This window comes from Nansenia antarctica (genome assembly GCF_963989245.1).
Source record: "Nansenia antarctica genome assembly, chromosome: 11".
Classification (NCBI taxonomy): domain Eukaryota; kingdom Metazoa; phylum Chordata; class Actinopteri; order Argentiniformes; family Microstomatidae; genus Nansenia; species Nansenia antarctica.
In genome coordinates, this window is record NC_137681.1 from 24,873,403 (window position 1) to 24,894,084 (window position 20,682).

The 20,682-nt window shown below is 52.4% G+C and overlaps 1 protein-coding gene across 1 annotated transcript; it reads right to left on the reverse strand.

Moving 5' to 3' along the window:
• Positions 1-400: 400 nt before the first annotated feature.
• mfsd13a (major facilitator superfamily domain containing 13A) lies at positions 401-20,429 on the reverse strand (the record flags this gene model as incomplete). Its single annotated transcript, XM_080541995.1, has 8 exons — positions 20,106-20,429; positions 18,743-18,822; positions 17,968-18,417; positions 15,390-15,507; positions 3,042-3,138; positions 2,200-2,371; positions 1,571-1,764; positions 401-702 (listed from the first exon to the last, which is right to left on the reverse strand). Exons 1-8 carry the CDS (start codon positions 20,274-20,276, stop codon positions 401-403), a joined length of 1,584 nt encoding a protein of 527 aa, XP_080398121.1. The 5' UTR covers positions 20,277-20,429.
• Positions 20,430-20,682: the final 253 nt, after the last annotated feature.

Consider the following 20,682-nt stretch of genomic DNA (forward strand, 5'->3'; position numbering starts at 1 on the left):
AATGCATCCAGGCAGCGCCTCCACCTAGCATGATGCTCTTCCTTCTCATTGGACAACATGAGGGAGGGGCTTGGACCCTTTCGCGTCCAAACATTTTTGGATTGGTTCTGCTTTTATCATTTTGGTCATCGGTTCGATATACAGTATAAATATAAAGTCGCAGTATCAGTTTTTTTTATCAAAATAAAAAAATATTCATTAAAAAGGCTTGGACCCCCCCCCCCCCCCCCCCAAACCCACCCCACCCCACCCCCATTCTAAAATAGATAGATCTCATAAAGTCACATCCTCTTTCTGTCCCTCCTTGTGCCAAATACTTCCTCTTCTACACCCCTCACAGGTGCACAGAGGGGTACGTCCCAGGTTTTAGTTCCTAGGTGTCGGGGTCTCAGCGGGGGTCTCAGATAGCCTTGATGTCCACCAGGTGGCTGTGCTGCACCCCCTGCCTCTGGGCCTTGACCCCCTGCAGCCTGCGTCCGTGCAGCGTGAAGCGGGACCATGCGGCCAGCTGCAGCACAGCGCAGGAGATGGGCACCAGCACCAGCAGGTAGAAGCAGCCCTGGCGCAGCGGGACGCCCCCCGCCCCAGCCCCGACCCCCCCCGGGCCGGAGAGAGCCACCGCCGCAGCCAGGGGGTCCTGTAACGCCATCGCCGCTGGGTCCTCTACGGCCACCACGGGGCTCCGGTCAAAGATGTCATAGCCTGAAGAGAGAGAGAGAGTGAGAGAGAGACAGAGAGACAGAGAGAGACAGAGAGAGAGAGAGACAGAGAGAAAGACAGAGAGAGAGTGAAAGTGTGAGAGTCACAGTTTTTCGAAAAAGTCAGATCATTACATCGGATCCCGATATCAGGACCAAAGCATTAGAACGTGTCACATGTGACATGATAACACCACAAACTAAAAATCACCAAAAAAAAGGCAACGAACTGATGGGTAATGGCTGAAAGTTAAGCTGTGTATTTATCTAGTTTTAGTTTTGTTATATTTCATTAAACACTAAATAATGTATTTTGTATAATGAGTAGTCGAGTACATAAGTCATTAAGTGGTTTCACATGCTCACTCTCCCTAGTAAGTTGATAATCTTTATTTATGTCGTTGAACTGTGATTGGACTTCTTCTTGGGGTCCTCTATCATCTGTTCTTAGTAAGAGCCCTAAGACAGACCATTACTTTACTAGATAGTTACGACCACTTTAAGGTGAGCTTTGACCTAAAGTGTCTCAGTGTCCAGTTTCTGTGTGTTACCTAACGGACTCGAACCATACTGATATTCATATAGGATGCTTATGTAATTGAGCGTGTACAAATCCTATAGGCTGAATAACAGTTCTTTGTCTCTGAAGACTATATAAACTCATGTATGTGGACTTTATACTTTGAAGACTGTACCCTATACTTCTTCCCGACCGGTCGTATTCATTAAACTAAGAAAGAGATCTCTGAGTCTGTCGTTTGTCATCTGTATCTTCAAGACCATCACTTTTGATAAAATCCCTACAGTACACAGTTATGACGGTGATCAACGGTATCTTAAGAGAGTTGTGGAGGACAGGAGGCCACACCCACCGGTGTAGACACACAGCAGCCAGGTGCCGATGAGCGGGGCGAACGTCTGGCCCGGCTTGGTTACCAGGGCGACCATGCCGAAGAGGAGCGCCGAGGCGGCCTGCTGGCGTCCGTTCAGGACAAAGTCCTCGTCCACCAGGTCTGTGATCACCAGGTTCAGCAGCCTGCAGGTGCCCTCCGTGAACACGCGGTTACTGCGGGGGGTCAGAGGTCAGAGGGGGGAGGGGGGGGGTGTTGGGTTGCTGTTATGACAACAAATGTGTGTGTGTAAGTAAGTAAGTATGATTGAGTTATGGTGAACGTGTAAGAGTGTGTGTGTGTGTGTGTGCCCGTCCGTCCGTGTGTGTGTGTGTCCGTATGTGTGTTTGCGTGTGTGTATGCGCCCGTTCGTCTGTGTGTGTGTCCGTCCATGTCTGTGTGTGTGTGTGCCCGCCCGCCTGCCCATCCGTCCGTCCGTGTTTGTGTGTGTGTGCGCCCGTCTGTGTGTGTGTGTGTGTGTGTGTGTGTGTCCGTCTGTGTGTGTGTGTGTTCTGTGTGTGTCCGTCTGTGTGTGTATGCGCCCCTCCGTCTGTGTGTGCGCGCGTGTGCGCGCCCGTCTGTGTGTGTGTGTGTGCATGTGTGCGTCCTACCTGGCTATGAAGACACAGAGCAGGTAGATGTGGTCGGCCCCGGCCAGCAGCATGGCCAGGCTGAGGCCCAGCTTCAGCAGGAACAGCCAGCGGATCACCTGGTACACCCCGTAGCGCTGGCACAGAGTCAGGAAGTACAGGTTGTTCAGGTGGGGGGCGATGTAGGACACACCTGGGGACACAGAGAGGGAGGGAGGAGAGGAGGGAGGGAGGGAGGGAGGGAGGAGAGGGGGAGGGAGGGAGGAGAGGAGGGAGGGATCACACACAGAGGGATCAGGGAGGGAGCTTTGAGTTGCTGTAAAAAGACACCGGTTAGTGTGAAGAGAAGGACAGAAAGAAAGAAAGAGAAGATGACTAAAAGAGAAGAATAGAATAGATCGTCAGTCATTGTAACAAAAAGTCATCTGTGCCAAAACCTTTCAGTGAGTGAATAGATTTTTTTTTTAAATTATAGTAATAATACAATAATTAATACAGGCTAAAATGGACTGACTTATACAGCGCCTTATTCCAAAGCGCTTTACAACGGCCTCTCATTCACCCGTTCACACACACATTCACACACCGACGGCGGCCAAGCTACCATGCAATTTTGGGGTTCAGTCAGTGTCTTGCCCAAGGACACCTCGACATGTGGCCAGCTGGGGGTTCGAACCACCGATCTGCCGACCTTGCGATCGTTAGACGCCGGCTCTACCTCCTGAGCCGCATGTATAATAATACAATAATGAATACAGGCAAACTTGGCAGAAATGAATACACAGACGTTACCGCCACATTGCAAGTGTACACAGCACACATGTTTGACTAGGGCGAGGGAGGGAGGGAGGGCATGTCCTTACCCAACAGGATGGAGCCTGCAGAGGCGGATATGCTGTCAGACAGGAGGTGCTCCAGGAACAGTGGGAAAAAGTTACTGTTGAAGTGGCAGTGAAACACCTGTAGGGGGAGGCAGTGAGAGGGTCACTGGACAGGAAGTCAAACATGCGGGAATAATAACTCCTTCCTGGAACAACGGGCGTATCATAGCGACAGCAATATGACACAACAGCTGATGGTAAGGCCTGTGTGGAGGTACGGGCGTGTATCAATGGAAGACCTACAGTTGAGGCCAAAATTATTAGCCCCCCAGGAATTATGGAGCATTTTCCTAAAATTCTTCCCAATTGTAACCAGGGAGTAGCTAAAGGACTGTAGAATTTAGGAAGGGCTGGTTATCTAACTAACTCGGAGCTAAATCGGCAGTGTAGGAGGATAGAGGCAGGGGGGCGCCAGCAACCCTTTAGACTAGCATTACTAGCATTAGCATTAACATTAGCTAACAGACAACTAAACACACAGCAATGTAGCAAATATGAACAAACACATTTATTTATACAAATGATATATACATCCCCGTATATACTCCCTCCCCGCCGGCCACACACACACTCAATCACTCACTCACACGCAGTACCTGGCCTGAAAAAGGCTTAGAGTCCCGGACTGAAAGGAGCGCGTTGAGGCCTGGTTGGAGCTCGCATGTGCGTCGAGGAAGGCAGCAGACAAAGGGGGGGGGTGACGTTGCAACTCGAAGGGAAAGGGGCTTCTTCGTAGTCAACGACGAGGTGTGAAGGGTTCAGGTCCGGTGGTCCACGGTCAGCTCCGGTGGTGTCGGCGGCCGGTCGCAATCCACTCGTGGAGGCGACGGCTCTGTCCAGCTTGGGTCTCGCTATGCGCCAACGTTAGCAGCCGGCGGCTAGCAAGGCTGGCTAACGGGGACACAGCTAAACTGGGCTAGCGCTGCCAACTCAACAAACTCCGAACTCCCGCGGTGCTGCGGGTAGCCCGTGATTCACTACGAACAGTCAATGTTAAAGGCAGGTCTCTAACTGACTCGGGTTGTCTTCGGTCTCAGCACCGTGTGCGTTTACTGATCCACCATCTTTGTCTCACATTCGGTTCCTTCTCCTTCTTCTTCACTCTCGTCACTCTCAGACCACAGACCACTTCCGTCGCTATATATACACCAACCGAACATACATCCGGTCACGTACGCCAATCATACATCCGGTCACGTACGCCACTCAAAACCACGCCCACTAGTCTGGCGCTTGCACAATACTAAACAAATCTAAGACAGAACTTATACAATTACAATAACAATACATACACCTTCATGAAAACGTACATGAATAGTATGGAAAATAATAAAGGAAATAACAGGGGCAAAATAGGGCTGATTTGGGGAAACTAACTGGCTCTAAATTGTGGGCCTTCATAACAGCCGCCCCATGAAACCCTCGGTTTCATTTAACTAGGGAAGGCACACTGGCTAGGCTGCTCTAGCAGCGTGAGGTAGGAGGTGATAGTGTCCTTTGTAATTTGAGGGAGCTCAATCAGGCGTGCCACAGGTCGGGTGTAAGTGCGACCACCAACGTCCACGATGGCCGTCCGCACCCTTCCATCCGGACCCGGCAGGACCTTGGTCACTCTGCCTGTCTGCCAGGCGGCGCGTGGAAGGGACTGGTCGATCACCAGTACCACGGCACCTTCGGACAAGTTGTCTCTCTCCCTCGTCCACTTCTGCCTGACTTGCAGGGTCGGCAGGTAGTGCAGTATGAACTGCCTCCAAAACTGGTCCGCGAGCACCTGGCTGTGCCTCCACCATCTTCTTCCGGTGAGCTCTGCAGGGTCGTAGACTACCTGAGGCAGTGCAGAGTCTCGCCGCCCCATCAGCAAGAAGTTGGGCGTAATGGGATCCAGATCTGCTACATCACTGGAGGTATAGCCTAGGGGCCGGGAGTTCAAGATGCCCTCAATCTCTGCTAGTACAGTCTCGAGCACCTCATCGGTAGGCACCTTCTGTCCGAGAATGGTACGTAGGACGTTCTTTACTGAGCGAATCTCCCGCTCCCAGGCTCCCCCGAAGTGTGGAGCATTTGGGGGGTTGAACTCAAACTTCACTTGCTGGGAGGCGAGTCTGTCACGGGCCTCCTCAGTCATCGCAGCGTAGCTCGCCCTCAGCTCGGCCTCACCACCGACGAAGTTGGTGCCTCTGTCCGACCGGAGGGTCTTAGGGGTCCCTCGCCTGGAGGTGAACCTCTTGAAGGACATGAGGAAGCTGTCGCTTGTGAGCTGGTGCAGAACTTCAAGGTGCATTGCTCTCGTCGTCAGGCACGTGTAGATGATGCCCCACCGCTTTTCGGAGGCTCGCCGGTTTCGGACTAGGAGTGGCCCGAAACAGTCGACCCCAGTAGAGTGGAACGGAGCCTGTCTCAGTCGCAGCCGGTCCTCGGGCAGATCGGACATCATGGGCTGCGGCGGCGTGGCTCGCCACCTCTGGCAGTCCGAGCAGGACCTTTGATATCTCCGTACCGCCTCCCGTCCATGGAGTATCCAGAATCTCCGTCGTACCTCCGCGAAGACACGCTCTCCACCCGCGTGCTGCACTTTGTCATCATGGTGCTTGATGACCAATCTGGTGACCTGATGCTTAGTGGGAAGCACGATGGGATGCTTCGTGTCTAGGTCTAGATCTTGAGCGCGGCGCAGTCTGCCACCCACGCGAATGAGAACACCGTCGAGCTCTGGAGCTAAGCCGCGGAGTCTACTGTCCGAGGGGATCGGCTTCCCTTTCTCGAGACACTCCAGCTCTCGGGAGAAGGCATCCTGTTGGGCACTCTGCAGCACCAGGAGCTCCGCCGCGGTGTAATCTTCGGCGCTGAGCGTAGTATCTAGGGGTAGACCGGCCTTGGAGCAGAACATCCTCTTCTGCAGCTCTTCGAGCGTCTCACACTCCTCTCCCGGAGTAGTCTCAGGGTCTACGACCTGGGTGGCTCCGCAGAACAACGTCTTACGCAGCTCTTTGTCCTCTCTGTCTTCTGCTAACGCCGGCGTGGCTGGCCACTCTGACTCCCGCTCCTGTAGGAAGTCTGGTCCCGTGTGATACAGGTGGGGCTCAGCCAGATCCCGGAGAGTTGCCCCTCTCGTGATGACGTCAGCAGGGTTCCTCTTGGTGTCTACATAACGCCAGCAGTTCACCTCAGTCAACTCCAGAATCTCTGCGACTCGGGTGCCCACGAACACCTTATACCGACATGAGCTGGACTTCAACCACTGGAGGACGGTAGTTGAGTCTGACCACATGGTGACGCTCATCAGAGGTAGCTGGAGCTCGTCGAGCAGGAACCTTCCCAGTTGCGCGCCGTTCAGGGCAGCACACAGCTCCAGTCTTGGGATGGACTGTTGCTTTTTCGGCGCCACTCGGGAACGTGCCAGGACAAACGAGACGTGGACTTCACCTCCAAGCTCTGCCGCTCTGACGTATGCCACGGACCCGTACGCCATCTCCGAGGCGTCGCAGAATACATGTAGCGTGATGACACTCCTCTCTAGGTCCGTGGAGGGAGGGAAGTAGCTCCGCTGCAGCTGGATGTGCTGGAGAGTGGGAAGTTCCTGCTCCCAGGCCTTCCACTTCTCTTCTAGGTGACGAGGCAGAGGATCGTCCCATCCTCGTTCTTGGGCCCACAGCTCCCGGACAAGCACCTTGGCCATCGTCGTGAAGGGAGCGATATATCCCAGTGGGTCGTACTGGCTCGCTAGAGTGCTGTATATCGTTCTCATCGTGACGCGTTGGGGCTTGGCAGGCTTATTGCGATAGCGTAGAGCAGGGGTATTCAATTACAAATTCAGTTGGGCCAGATTTGAAAACCAAGAAATGTTGCTGGGCCAGACATTTTCAGCGGCCAGTAGCCTAGGCACCAGGTAATGACACATTTCAAACCAACACAAATGAATGTAGGCCTAATGAAATACAAGCAGTTTATTTATAGTTTTCCTTTTAAATTAGGTAACATCTGACACAGGCACGTCAAAAGTCATCTCAAAGTGCATTAAAAAAGTGTACAATAAAGGACAATAAAAAAAAATCCTTTTGTAAAATATAAATGTTGGTCATAGCTGACCCAGGCACATCACAAAGTGCTTTTAACTGAATGAAAATAACCATCAACGCCTTGAGTGCACAATTTAACAAGTTACAATTACAGTTAAACAATAAAATTGAATCTAATCTAATCTTACCCTGCTGACTTTCTTCTGTGAGAAGTGACATGTTTTATTCTGAACAAGAGCAGTGACATTTGGCTCATAAGATGTCAATGCAATCCGAAGGCATTGGTGAAGAGTACTGTCAGTCAGGGAACAACGAGAGCTGCTTTTTATTGTGTTCATGTGTGAAAAGCTTGATTCACAGGTGCATGTTGATCCAAACATACTGAGCACATGGATTGCTACTTTCTTAACGTTAGGGAACTGGTGCACGTTGACATCACTCCAAAACTTCGCAGGTCAATTAGTGCGAAGCTCCTGTGCCATGGTTACGGATGACTGCATGTCAACAAGTTCGAGTATGAATTTCCCCTCGTCGATGGAAGGCACCACTCCCTTTCCTCTGGTGGATAAGTCCCCTTCTATTGCAGCAGTGAACGGGTCTCTGGCAAAGCCCATCACCTCTGCGGGCAGAGCAAGTCCATCCAGTCGACCAGCAAAGTTCTCTTTCAACCTCGCAATGAAATCAGTCATCACATCTGTGATGTGTGCCGGGGATGAGACGCATTTGCGGAGCGTCGGAAAATGCAGCATTCTGCCGGTGCAGAAGTCGGCCGCGAAAAGGTCCAGTTTGATTTGAAACGCGCGCGTCTGTTCCACAAGATAAATCACAGTTTTGTCTCTGCCTTGTAGCCCCACATTTAGGTCATTCAGGTGTTGTTTGAATATGTCGCTCAGAAGGCAGACATCAGCCATGAAGTTGTCGTCCAGTATGCGATTCAAGTGTGTTTCTGCCTTCGTTTGCTTGCTGCTGCGGAGGAAAGTTGTAATCTCCTCTCTGAGATCACAGAAACGCTCCAGTGCCTTGCCTTTGGACAGCCACCTGACGTCGTTATGCAAAAGCAGATCGTGGTGCTCAGCAGACATTTCTGACAGCAGCTTGCGGAATAAGTTAATAATAATAATGTTGGAGGCTCGAAGTGGAGCGAATAAAATTAATTGTAGCCATCACGTTGTCCATTGTTGTTTTAAGCTCCCCGCTTAGTTTATTTAGAGTGTCATATTCACATTCTGTAGGCTACTATAGTAGACATTTCTGCATGAATTTCTGAACACTTGCGAAATACGTTTTTCTCTGCTTTTATGACTGGGCCAATCGGGGGTCACGTCTGGGCCGCATGCGGCCCCCGGGCCGCTAATTGAATAGGCCTGGCGTAGAGTGTCGGTCTGGAACTGCCAGATAAGTCCGAGCGTCATCTCCTGAGCATCATCTGGTGAGTGAGAGACCCAAGCCTCGCTGCTGGTCGAGGTGGCCTCCTTCGGGAGGTCTCTGATGACTTGCGGGTCGTTGCTGGCCCACTGGCAGATCTCAAATCCACCCTCCTGGAGATGAGCACGCAGGTCCTGGACTAGCTGACGGGCTTCCGTGGCTGTCTTCGAACTGTGGAGGCAGTTGTCCACGTAAAAGCTCTTATGGACGGCGTCAAACACTCCAGGAGGTGCCGTCTCCTGCGCGGCGTGAGTCTGTAGCGCATAGGTAGCGCAACAGGGGCTGCAGGTTGTCCCGAAGGGTAGCACCTCCCACTGGTAGATAGAGGGGTCGGGGTCGCTCGGGTCCTCTCTCCAGAGAAACCTCATGAGTGGCTTGTCTTCCTCCAACATCCTGACCTGGTGAAACATTCGCTTAATGTCACCACTGACTGCGATCGGCTGCTGACGGAATCGCACCAGAACTCCCAAGAGGGCTGGGGTCAAGGTTGGACCAGGGAGAAGATAGTGGTTGAGGTTGAGCTTCCCCACCTGGTAGCTACAGTTGAAGACCACTCGGTTCTTCCCGTTGTGGTGAACATTGTGGTGCGGGAGGTACCAAGACTCGGCACTCTGGTTCGCCTCGGCTGGCTCAAGCTTCTTCACCAGCCCGGACTCCGTCAGTTTCTTCATCTCAGTTCTGTAAGAAGCAGCAAGGACCTCGTCCTTCCTCATACGCTTCTCAGTGCTGGTCAGACACTGTAGGACGGTTCGAGGGGATACTCGAAACTCTGGCATGGGTTCTCTTCGGAGTAGTGGTGTGACGTATCTCTTCACGCCCTGGACTTCGATACGCACTGTCTTTGCTTTAAGGAGGTCTATTGCGTAGACGTCCTCCTTTGACCGTACGTAGAGCTTCTCATTCTTGTAGGGCGCAACGTCTAGCGTCCACAGCTTCTGGACGTTGTCTAGTAGCGCCGCATTCATGGAGTCCACACTGGTGTGAAGGCAGTTGATGGTCTGCACTTCTTCGGTTCGGACATGGAGGGATGACGTAGCTCTCCCGTCTCTATCTCTCCACTCGGTAGCGCCTTGGAGGGCCCACCCAAGCGCAGTCTTAACAGCCATCGGGCAGCCTCGTGGTCCTCTCAGCGGAGGACGGAGCGACACGATCAGTGCAGCGTTGTCCGAGCCGATGAGAAGGGTTGGCTCCGCTCCTTCTATCGGATGTAGGTCTACTCGCCGTAGGTGGGAATATCTTGCGCGTAATCTCTCCAGGGGGTAGTCGTAGCGGGAGAGCGCTAGCTGGTCTGCGGTGAAGACATTCTGAAGCCGATATCTGTCCGACGGCCGCCCCGCCGGGGAGATAGAGAAGTTGATTCTCGCCCCGGTGACCTCTTTAAGGTCGCGACGTATCGTGCGCAGAGTCAGCTTCTCCTCAGTCCCTTGGAGCCCCAACTGGCGCACTGCCTCCTGGAGAAGGATGGTCCGTTCCGACCCGTCGTCTAGAACGGCGTACGTGTCGTACACAGCGTTGTTGTGGTGAAGTCGGACCTTCACCACCTTCAGTAGGACCTTGGAGCCGCTGCTCTGGGCTGGGTCTAGGTAGTAGACAGGTGTTTCCTCTTCCGGGGCGCTACCGGACCTAGGGCTTCTGGTGCCCTCCGTGGACCTGGCGAGGGAGACCTCGTGTAGGATGTTGAGGTGGACCTCCTCACAGCGGTTGCACTTCCTCCTCAAGGTGCAGTTCTTAGCCAGATGGTCGCGCCCACAGTTCCAGCACCTCTTGTTCTCCTCGAGCCACCTCTGCTTGGCCTCGGTACTCAGGTTGTTGAAGTCACTGCACTCATTGAACCAGTGCTCGCTGGTGCAGTACGGACATGGCGGTGGACCTCTCCGTCCCTTTTGAGGGGGTTGAGAGGAATCCTTTCCCTCAGGTCGGGCTTTCCTCTCTCTCCGAGGCTCCTCCTCCGTGTGCAGCACTCCTACTGGGCGTCCTCTGTTCGAGCTCGGCCTGTCCCAGCGGTCTCCCTTCTCCCTCTCCTTCTTCGGCTCAGCGTAACCCATGGCGTCTACGTTGGTGTCATGCACTTCCTCCAGTAGGAACTCCGCGAAGGCAGCCATGCTCAGACCCAACTTCCCGGGGTTACGAACGCGCTGCTGTCGCCGGAACCTCTCCTGCCGGAAGCGTGGGATCTTGCGGAGCAGCCGCTCTACGTTGGAGGTGCTGTTGATCTCGCTGGCGCCAGCTGGGCCCTGCGTCTTCAGCATTCCAACCAAGGTGTGCACGCGGAGCGCGAAGTCATCCAGCGCCCGTTCATCCTTGATGGGGGCCTGCTGTTCGAGGGCTTGCAGTTCAGCAAGGGCGTGGTTCCAGGGACGACCGTAGCGGGCATCCAAGTCGGCGAGCGCTCTGGTGTAAGGTGTCGGTGCGGAGGCATGGGCCAGAACCATGTTGTGGGCTCTGGGGTTCCTCACATGCTGAAGGAGAATCGCATATTTGTAGGACTCTGAGCAGGAGTCGTCCAAGAGCGTGTCTAGGCAGATGCGTAGTTCCACATACTGGCTCCTGTCCTCGTCCTTGAAGAAGGGGAACTTGGGTCCCTCCACCTGGGGAAACATCCTGTAGTGGATGATCGGGGCTGGAGTGACGGTCTGGGTGTCCGGCCTGCATGCATTTTGGTTCACTGGAGGACCTAGGGGTGTGCTACGCTCTTGGGGAATGGCTCCCCTCCCGGGCAGCGACGCTGGCTCCCTCTGGGCCGCGTAGCGGTCGGGTCCCTGGTCCTCTTCCTTCAAGGTGGTCAGCTGGGCCTGTAGTTGGACAGTCATGGCGGGGGTCATGGAGCCATCGGCGGGGGGTTCAGGAGATGGCACTCGAGAGGGCCGTGCGGATGATGCTCTGGAGCTACGGGCCGACGGAGCTCTGCTGATGCACACGTCGCGCATGGTCTGCATCACTTCCTCCATCTTCTCCGCGTGCAGTTGCTCTCTCGCCATCTGCCTCTCCGCCGCGCGTTCCGCCCCCTCCATCTGGAGGCGCTCGCGCTCGAAATGGATGCGTTCCCTCTCTAACGCCTCCTGGCGCTGTCTCTCCGCCGCACGTTCCCTCTCTAACGCCTCCTGGCGCTGTCTCTCCGCCGCACGTTCCGCTCCTTCCATCTGGAGGCGTTCACGCTCGAACTGGAGGCGTTCCCGCTCTAACGCCATCTCGGCCTGTTGGCGCATACATTCTGACAGCGCGGCACTACTCCCTCTGGAGTGCAGGCTATCCGCCCCAGAGGCAGAACTGCCCACGGAAACCCTGGACCGGGAGGAAGCCACTGAACGGCAGGAGCTAGGTCTCGAGCGCGCCGTACTGGGAGGCAGATCGTTAAGGCTGAGGCCCTCCCTCTTCCGCCCGCAGGCGCTGTCAGACCGGGCCTCTCCTTCCTGTTCTTCCGTTTCTACGGCAAAACCCTGCTGTTCTGCCATCTCATCCTCAGGCTGGTGCTCTTTGATGGCTGTCTCGGTGCTAGCCACCCGCGCGCCGGCGGACACCTCGGCCTCTCCGACCACTGTATCCCGTGGAGTGCGCTCCTCACTACCACTCAGTGAGCTTTCGAGCTCAAGCTCATACTCTTGTAACCTCGGAGGCAATCGCGGGACTCTCTGTGGTCGTGGCTCTGGCTCAGGGGGCGGAGAAGGGGGGGTAACTGTCTTGTCTGGTTGGCTGCGCTCAGCCATGCTATCACTACACAACCTATCCGGCTCGAAGGACCAATTGTAACCAGGGAGTAGCTAAAGGACTGTAGAATTTAGGAAGGGCTGGTTATCTAACTAACTCGGAGCTAAATCGGCAGTGTAGGAGGATAGAGGCAGGGGGGCGCCAGCAACCCTTTAGACTAGCATTACTAGCATTAGCATTAACATTAGCTAACAGACAACTAAACACACAGCAATGTAGCAAATATGAACAAACACATTTATTTATACAAATGATATATACATCCCCGTATATACTCCCTCCCCGCCGGCCACACACACACTCAATCACTCACTCACACGCAGTACCTGGCCTGAAAAAGGCTTAGAGTCCCGGACTGAAAGGAGCGCGTTGAGGCCTGGTTGGAGCTCGCATGTGCGTCGAGGAAGGCAGCAGACAAAGGGGGGGGGTGACGTTGCAACTCGAAGGGAAAGGGGCTTCTTCGTAGTCAACGACGAGGTGTGAAGGGTTCAGGTCCGGTGGTCCACGGTCAGCTCCGGTGGTGTCGGCGGCCGGTCGCAATCCACTCGTGGAGGCGACGGCTCTGTCCAGCTTGGGTCTCGCTATGCGCCAACGTTAGCAGCCGGCGGCTAGCAAGGCTGGCTAACGGGGACACAGCTAAACTGGGCTAGCGCTGCCAACTCAACAAACTCCGAACTCCCGCGGTGCTGCGGGTAGCCCGTGATTCACTACGAACAGTCAATGTTAAAGGCAGGTCTCTAACTGACTCGGGTTGTCTTCGGTCTCAGCACCGTGTGCGTTTACTGATCCACCATCTTTGTCTCACATTCGGTTCCTTCTCCTTCTTCTTCACTCTCGTCACTCTCAGACCACAGACCACTTCCGTCGCTATATATACACCAACCGAACATACATCCGGTCACGTACGCCAATCATACATCCGGTCACGTACGCCACTCAAAACCACGCCCACTAGTCTGGCGCTTGCACAATACTAAACAAATCTAAGACAGAACTTATACAATTACAATAACAATACATACACCTTCATGAAAACGTACATGAATAGTATGGAAAATAATAAAGGAAATAACAGGGGCAAAATAGGGCTGATTTGGGGAAACTAACTGGCTCTAAATTGTGGGCCTTCATAACACCAATGTTTGCAGCATTGATAAAACTTTATATAATCAAACATTCACCAGTGCTATTTATTAGCTTTTGGTACATTTTGGAATATAAAATAAGTTTTTAGGCTTGCTTTATATCAAATATAGTGAAAATGGGGTGGTCAAAAATATTAGCCCCCATGTGAATATCTGCTTTAAAAACATACCTAAGCAACCAATCAGATTTCAAACCACACCTGTACAGTCAATTGGCTTCCTAACAACACCTGAGCATTCAATTAGCATAAAAGGACTCCAAGAAACAGGGCACTTGAACACATTATTGAGAGGGACTATACTACTACTCTTACTCACCATGCCAAAGACAAAGGAAATCAGTCTTGAGCTCAGAAAGAATATAGTGGAGGCTCATGATAAGGCGGAAGGCTACACTGCCATTTCCAAGCGTCTCAGTGTCTAGAACCGCTGTACGTTGCATCATTGCTAAGTACAAGGAGACAAATTCTGTAAGAAACAAACCTGGGGCGTGGTTGAAAGCTCAAGATTTCAAGAACTCTGGAGAGGAAAATAGTCAGAGATGTCAGCAAGACACCAAGGACATCTGCCAAGATGATTGTTGCTGACCTGGCCTCTTCTGGAGTTGATGTTTCAAGGAACACAGTTGTGAGGGCTCTTCATCGTGGTGAGCTTCAGGGCCATCGTCCCAGAAGAACCCCTTTACTCAAAGAGCGGCACATCAGAGCCAGACTGAGGTTTGCCCGTGAACATTTGAAAGGTAAAGATGAGTTTTGGAAATCTGTGCTTTGGTCTGATGAGACTAAACTGGAACTGTTTGGGCACATGGATGTTGTCTGGCGAAGAAAGGGAGAGGCCTTCAACCCTAAGAACACAGCTCCCACAGTTAAACATGGTGGTGGGAGCATCATGCTGTGGGGCTGTTTTGCAGCCTCAGGCACAGGGAGCCTTGTTCAGGTGCATGGCATCATGAAAAAAGAAAACTATGTTGAAATTTTGAGGGATAATATGAAGAAATCTGCTCTTAGTCTAGGCTTAGGTCGTCACTGGGTCTTCCAACAAGACAATGACCCAAAGCATACATCAATACATTGGTCCAACAGTTCCTAAAGGACACCAAAACCAAGGTCCTGGAGTGGCCCGCACAGAGCCCAGATCTCAATCCTATTGAGAATCTGTGGCGGGTGCTCAAAGTGAATGTCCATGCTCGGAAACCGACGCAGTTTGGACCAGCTGGAACCATTTGCAATGGAAGAATGGGCCAAAATCCCTCGAGAGACCTGTGCCAACCTAGTAAAGAACTACTCTAAAAGGTTTTTGTCAGTTGTGGCTCAGAAAGGGTACACTATTGACTAATAATGGCCAGGGGGCTAATAATTTTGGACGTGTCATTTTTGCCGTTTCTTGTTTCAACTCAGTGCATCAATAAAATATCCTAATCAAACTTAGTGGACATTTTGTCTTTATTATTTTGGAAACAAATACACTATAAACACTTGTTGTTAATGGTCATTTCCACGGAGAAATCATGGGTTTTGTCTGATTTCACAAGGGGGGCTAATCATTTTGGCCTCAACTGTATACACCAAGATGCTAACGCTAGCTATTACACTTTTTTGGGACATTTAGCTGTTATCCAAAGCGACTTACAACAAGTACGTTTGTCTAAAGCAAGTGAATCATCTAGTCATCATAAGCAAAAATCCCTCTCACAATGCTAGAGGAAGGATCGGGGGGGGGGGGGGAGGAAGGGAAGGACAATGGTGAAGGTGGTAGATAAGCTCTTAGATAGCTTTCAGAGCGAGAGAGAGTGGTTAGGGGAAGAGAGTGAACGAGAGACAGACAAAAGGAGAGGAAGGATTACTTCCTGTTTATAGTTTTTTTTTTTATTAATAGAAGAACTGTACAGAGGGGTGGGGGGGGTGGGTGAAGACTCTTTAGGAGGGACCACTGGACCACCCCAGGCCACACTCACACCATTTCTGAGGTGGCGGAACCGACGTGAGACCAACGAAACAGGGCCGCAGGTGCAGGCCAGAGGGCCTACAACACTGACCCACCTGGATGAGGTTCATGGAGGCGAACCACATGAAGTTCCTGTGCTTGGAGAGCTGCTTCAGATACCCCCCCAGGGTGACTGGCCTCTCCTGCTGGGGCACGGCGTGGCTAACACTCAGCCTGAGGGAGGGAGGGAGGGAGAGACGGATGGATGGAGAGATGGATGGAGGGAGAGAGAGAGGGAGAGATGGATGGAGGGAGAGAAAGATGGAGGGAGGGAGGGGGAGAGAGAGAGGGAGGGAGGGATGGAGGGAGAGATGGATGGATGGAGGGAGAGATGGATGGATGGGGGGAGAGACAGGGGAGTGAAAGTGGTTAGGTAAGTGCGAGGAGGATCATTAGAGGACTAATCAGTGTGTCTCTCTCTCACAGACACACACACACACACACACGCACACACACGCTATAAATAACCAACACCAGTAGGAGGGAAGAGTAAGGAGTGTGCATCACTGTCATAAACTCCCAGAGCCGCTCCACAACAGTCACTTCCAAAACTCCCATTAGTAACCAATTACTCCTGGGGGGCCAGGGCTGCCAGGCAGAGACACCACAGACACATTAAGATGAAAGGCGTTATTGATCCGTGGTCGGCCCAGTTTTACCTCCTCGACTCCGGGAGACAGACAGAGAGTCAGGGGTAGATTGATCTAGTGAGAGGCTGGTCGCCTATATAATTGCCGGCGCACACAAAGAAACACTGGCACCTCAACCCCTGCTACGGGTTCTGAATCCAAGACTTTAGATTACAGTTTGTCCTCCGTTGTATACACGGCAGATATGGAAACTAGTATGCACGACACGGTCTGACAACCTGAAGCTCCTGCACCGACAACAAGACTCCAGACTACTAAACTCTTAAGCAGAATTCCATTGTTTTCACTCCCGATAGAAATTCTAAAAATCACACTCTCTATCACACAAATCGCATCGTTTAGCAGGAAAACACTGGCCTTGGAAACGCCACACACCTGAAGGCTTTACCGGTGATTAGGATTTAAATGTTGATTAGGAGATTGGGAGAAACTGTGACTGTATACTCCATAAAAACAGAATATGTAACAGTCACACACTCTTGAGATCGGGAGGTCGTGAGTTCGATTCCCTGGCCGAGTCGTACCACCAAAGACTATAAAAATGGTACCCGACGCCTCCCTGCTTGGCCCTCAGCATTAAGGGTTGGATTTTTTGGAGGGGGGGGTTAAGACCCTGCGACATACCAGCGTCATGTCCAGGGAGGGTGTACTTGTACATCAAGCCGCCTCACGCAACGGAAAGAGGAGATAGGCTCCTGCCCCCTAAGGGCTGTTAGGGAGTAGAGAACAGCATGTCAGTACCCTGAGTTTTAGGACACTGGTAGGGAAAAATACCCTGGCTTACTCTGGAGTGGGAGCATGGAATAATCTTCCCGCTTCTCTTAAATCTATTGGCCCTGTAAATCAGTTTAAGGTTGAGGGGGAAAAGGTGGCTGTTGGCACGCCTGGAGCAGTAGAGACCTTCCATGGGAGGGCCTGCTTTTGTCTTCTGGACAGTGCTTCTAAAAGTGCTTCTTCTTTGTCTTCTAAGAGTGCTTTGTAATGTTTTATATTGTTGTTTTGATTGTTGCCACAGTATATGTTGATGCCTTGTCTGCCATGTTGAAGAGGACCATGGTGGAAATAAGTCTCAGACTTTTCTGTGTTTTATCTTCGTTAGTGAAGTTATCGAGTGTCACACTGCGATTTTATGCATGTGTCTCTTTTTGACTTTCAAATAAATAGAGTGCAACATAACAGCATCCGCACACTCAAATCTGTGCAAAACAATGTTTATTCATGCATGCCTGAAGAAGGTCTATGACCAAAAGCTCGCAATAAAAAACAAAAGATCCACAGATTTGAGTGTGCGGATGGTGTTTTTTTATTTTGCACTCTATTGATACTCGTCAGTTCTAGCACCTCAGCAAAGTCTGATCACGGATGAGCGGTGGTATTCTCAAACTTTCAAATAAATCAAATCGTTAGCCTCATAGCATAATTGCCTAAGTCATGCTTCACTTGTGGTCAGCCGAGCCATCTTTGTTTGTAGTCAAAAATATGACTTGGGCAGATAGTCACATTGTAACAAGCATTCTGATAGGCTGATGGCATAGGCAATAATGCACAGTGAATCAGCAATGTTAGGAGAGTAGAGTTAGGCAGATATCTCATTTATCATCTATTTGGCCAAAATATGACTTAGGCAACGGACCTATTGCTAAGCCACGCCCCCCTTTGAAAACTCAGACAAACAAACAATGCTGACTGACCGACCGTGACTGAATGACAATCACATTTCTGATTTACCACAGCAAGTAATAGACATGTTTTTAAAAGATGACAAGAATATTTAGTCTAGAAGCTTTTCACCATCACATATTAGCGACTTGTTTGTCTGAGTTTTCTGCCTGTGGTGACTTTTGCTGTGATATGATTGGACAATTTCTATTTAGGGGGCATGGCTTAGCGATAGGTCCATTATGCTATGACTCAGCTAATGAAATAAAAAAATAATAAAATAAAAAAACACAGCGGACAAAACATGACGACCTACGACCCTTACTCTTGAAGCAGCTCCGCCTCCTCCCTCCTCAGGCGGGCCTCTCTCTGGAACCGTCGCCGTAGCAACCGGGACGCCACGGTGAAGCCCGCCACCGAGACGGCCGCCAGTGCCACGCAGAACAGCCGGAAGGAGCGCAGGTCCGCCTTGTCCCAGAAGCAGTAGGACAGGAACACCGACAGGGAGCCCAGGGCGCTGAACAGAGAGCAGTGGAAGTTGAGGCGCGTGCGGTCGCCCGCGGATACCGCCAGGTCGGCCAGCAGGGCGTTGTGGTTCAGGTCCACCGCCGTCAGGAAGCCGTCGTACAGGCACAGGCAGACCAGGAACTGGAGGCCCGGCCGGGCCCACGACACCCAGAAGCCCAGGAAGGACAAGGCGAAGAGGGGCCCGTTGGTGGACAAGGCCTGCAGGCGCTTCAGGACCACCTCCGGGGTGGAGATCTGGGGACCGGACCTGGAAGACGGGGAGAAGCAAGGGGGCGGGGGGGGAGGTGAGGAAGGGAAGGACAATGGTGAAGGTGGTAGAAAGCTCTTAGATAGCTCTTTCAGAGAGAGCGAGAGAGAGTGGTTAGGGGAAGAGAGTGAACGAGAGACAGACAAAAGGAGAGAGAGAGAGAGAGAGAGAGAGAGAGAGAGAGAGACAGAGAGACAGAGACACACCTCTTAGATAGCTCTTTCAGAGCGAGAGAGAGAGTAGTTAGGGGGAAGAGAGTGAACGAGAGACAGACAAAAGGAGAGAGAGAGAGAGAGACAGAGACACACACACACAGAGGACTTACTTTGGGGAGCTGAGGAACGAGCGATCACTCAACCAGCCGAAGAGAGGGTCATTCACGCTGTTCCATATCAAGAAGACTGTCTATGGAGAGAGAGACAAACACCAACACACATTAGCCTGTCTATGGAGAGAGAGACACACATCAACACACATTATAGAAGACTGTCTATGGAGAGAGAGACAAACACCAACACACATTAGCCTGTCATTATAGGCTCGACAGAGAACTTCACTCTTATTGACGTAAAAGCTTTTTCACCACGGGGGAACATAGGTCATCCACAAGGTTTTAAAAAGAAAGAAAAAAGAACTAAAAAGAGGCCCGGAAACATCCCCTGTCAAAAAGGACTGACCTATATAATCGTCTTTATCCAAAGCGCTTTACAACGGCCTCTCGTTCACCCGTTCGCACACACAACGACGGCGGCCAGCTCATTGGGAGCAATTTGGGCAAACACTTTGACACGTGGCCAGTTGACATGTGACTCAAACCACAGCTTCTACCTCCTGAGACACAGCCTCTACCTCCTGAGACACAGCCTCTACCTCCTGAGATACAGCCTCTACCTCCTGAGACACAGCCTCTACCTCCTGAGACCGCCTCTACCTCCTGAGACACAGCCTCTACCTCCACCAGCCTCTACCTCCTGAGACACAGCCTCTACCTCCTGAGACACAGCCTCTACCTCTACCAGCCTCTACCTCCTGAGACACAGCCTCTACCTCCTGCGCCACAGCCTCTACCTCCTGAGCCACAGCCTCTACCTCCTGAGACACAGCCTCTACCTCCTGAGCCACCAGCCTCTACCTCCTGAGACACAGCCTCTACCTCCTGAGACACAGCCTCTACCTCCTGAAACACAGACTCTACCTCCTGAGCCACCAGCCTCTACCTCCTGAGACACAGCCTCTACCTCCACCAGCCTCTACCTCCTGAGACACAGCATCTACCTCCTGAGACACAGCCTCTACCTCTACCAGCCTCTACCTCCTGCGCCACAGCCTCTACCTCCTGCGCCACAGCCTCTACCTCCTGCGCCACAGCCTCTACCTCCTGAGACACAGCCTCTACCTCCACCAGCCTCTACCTCCTGAGACACAGCATCTACCTCCTGAGACACAGCCTCTACCTCCTGCACCACAGCCTCTACCTCCTGAGACACAGCCTCTACCTCCTGAGACACAGCCTCTACCTCCTGCACCACAGCATCTACCTCCTGAGACACAGCCTCTACCTCCTGAGACACAGCCTCTACCTCCTGAGACACAGCCTCTACCTCCTCCACCACAGCCTCTACCTCCTGAGACACAGCCACCCCCCCCGGGACCACTGCCCCCCCCCCCCCCGGGCCCCGTCCACTCACCTCGCCCACCCAGAAGGAGAGCTTGTCGATCTTGTAGACGGACACGAAGGTCTCCACGTAGTAGAGCAGGAAGACGTTGTGCAGGATGGACACGAACAGGGCCAGCGAGCCGTAGAGCAGAGCCGTGGACAGAGACGCGCCGTGCCAGCAGCCCCAGAGCCTCCTGCCCATCCTTCACACCCAGGCGGAGGACTGGCTGCCTGGTTCTCTCTCCCTCTCCCTCTCTCTCTCTCTCTCTCTCTGCTCCTCAGCCTCACCACCACGCCGCTCGAGCTGTGATCATCCCACGGTCCCTGACCAGCCAGGCCCCCCCAGGAGGGTCAACCCCCCAGCCACTCTTCCTGAGAGCAGCAGCAAACAGAAACACAAAAGCCACAAAATGGTTAGAGAGAGAGGGGGAGGGGAGGGGGGGGGGGAGAGGGGGCAGCAACACCTGTGAGAGAGTGTGAGGTTACCTGACTGACTGGAGACTGGGAGAGGAGCCAGCTCTGGGAGCACACAGACACAGACACAGACACAGACACAGACACAGACACAGACACAGACACTATAAATAACCACCAACAGAAGAAGAAGT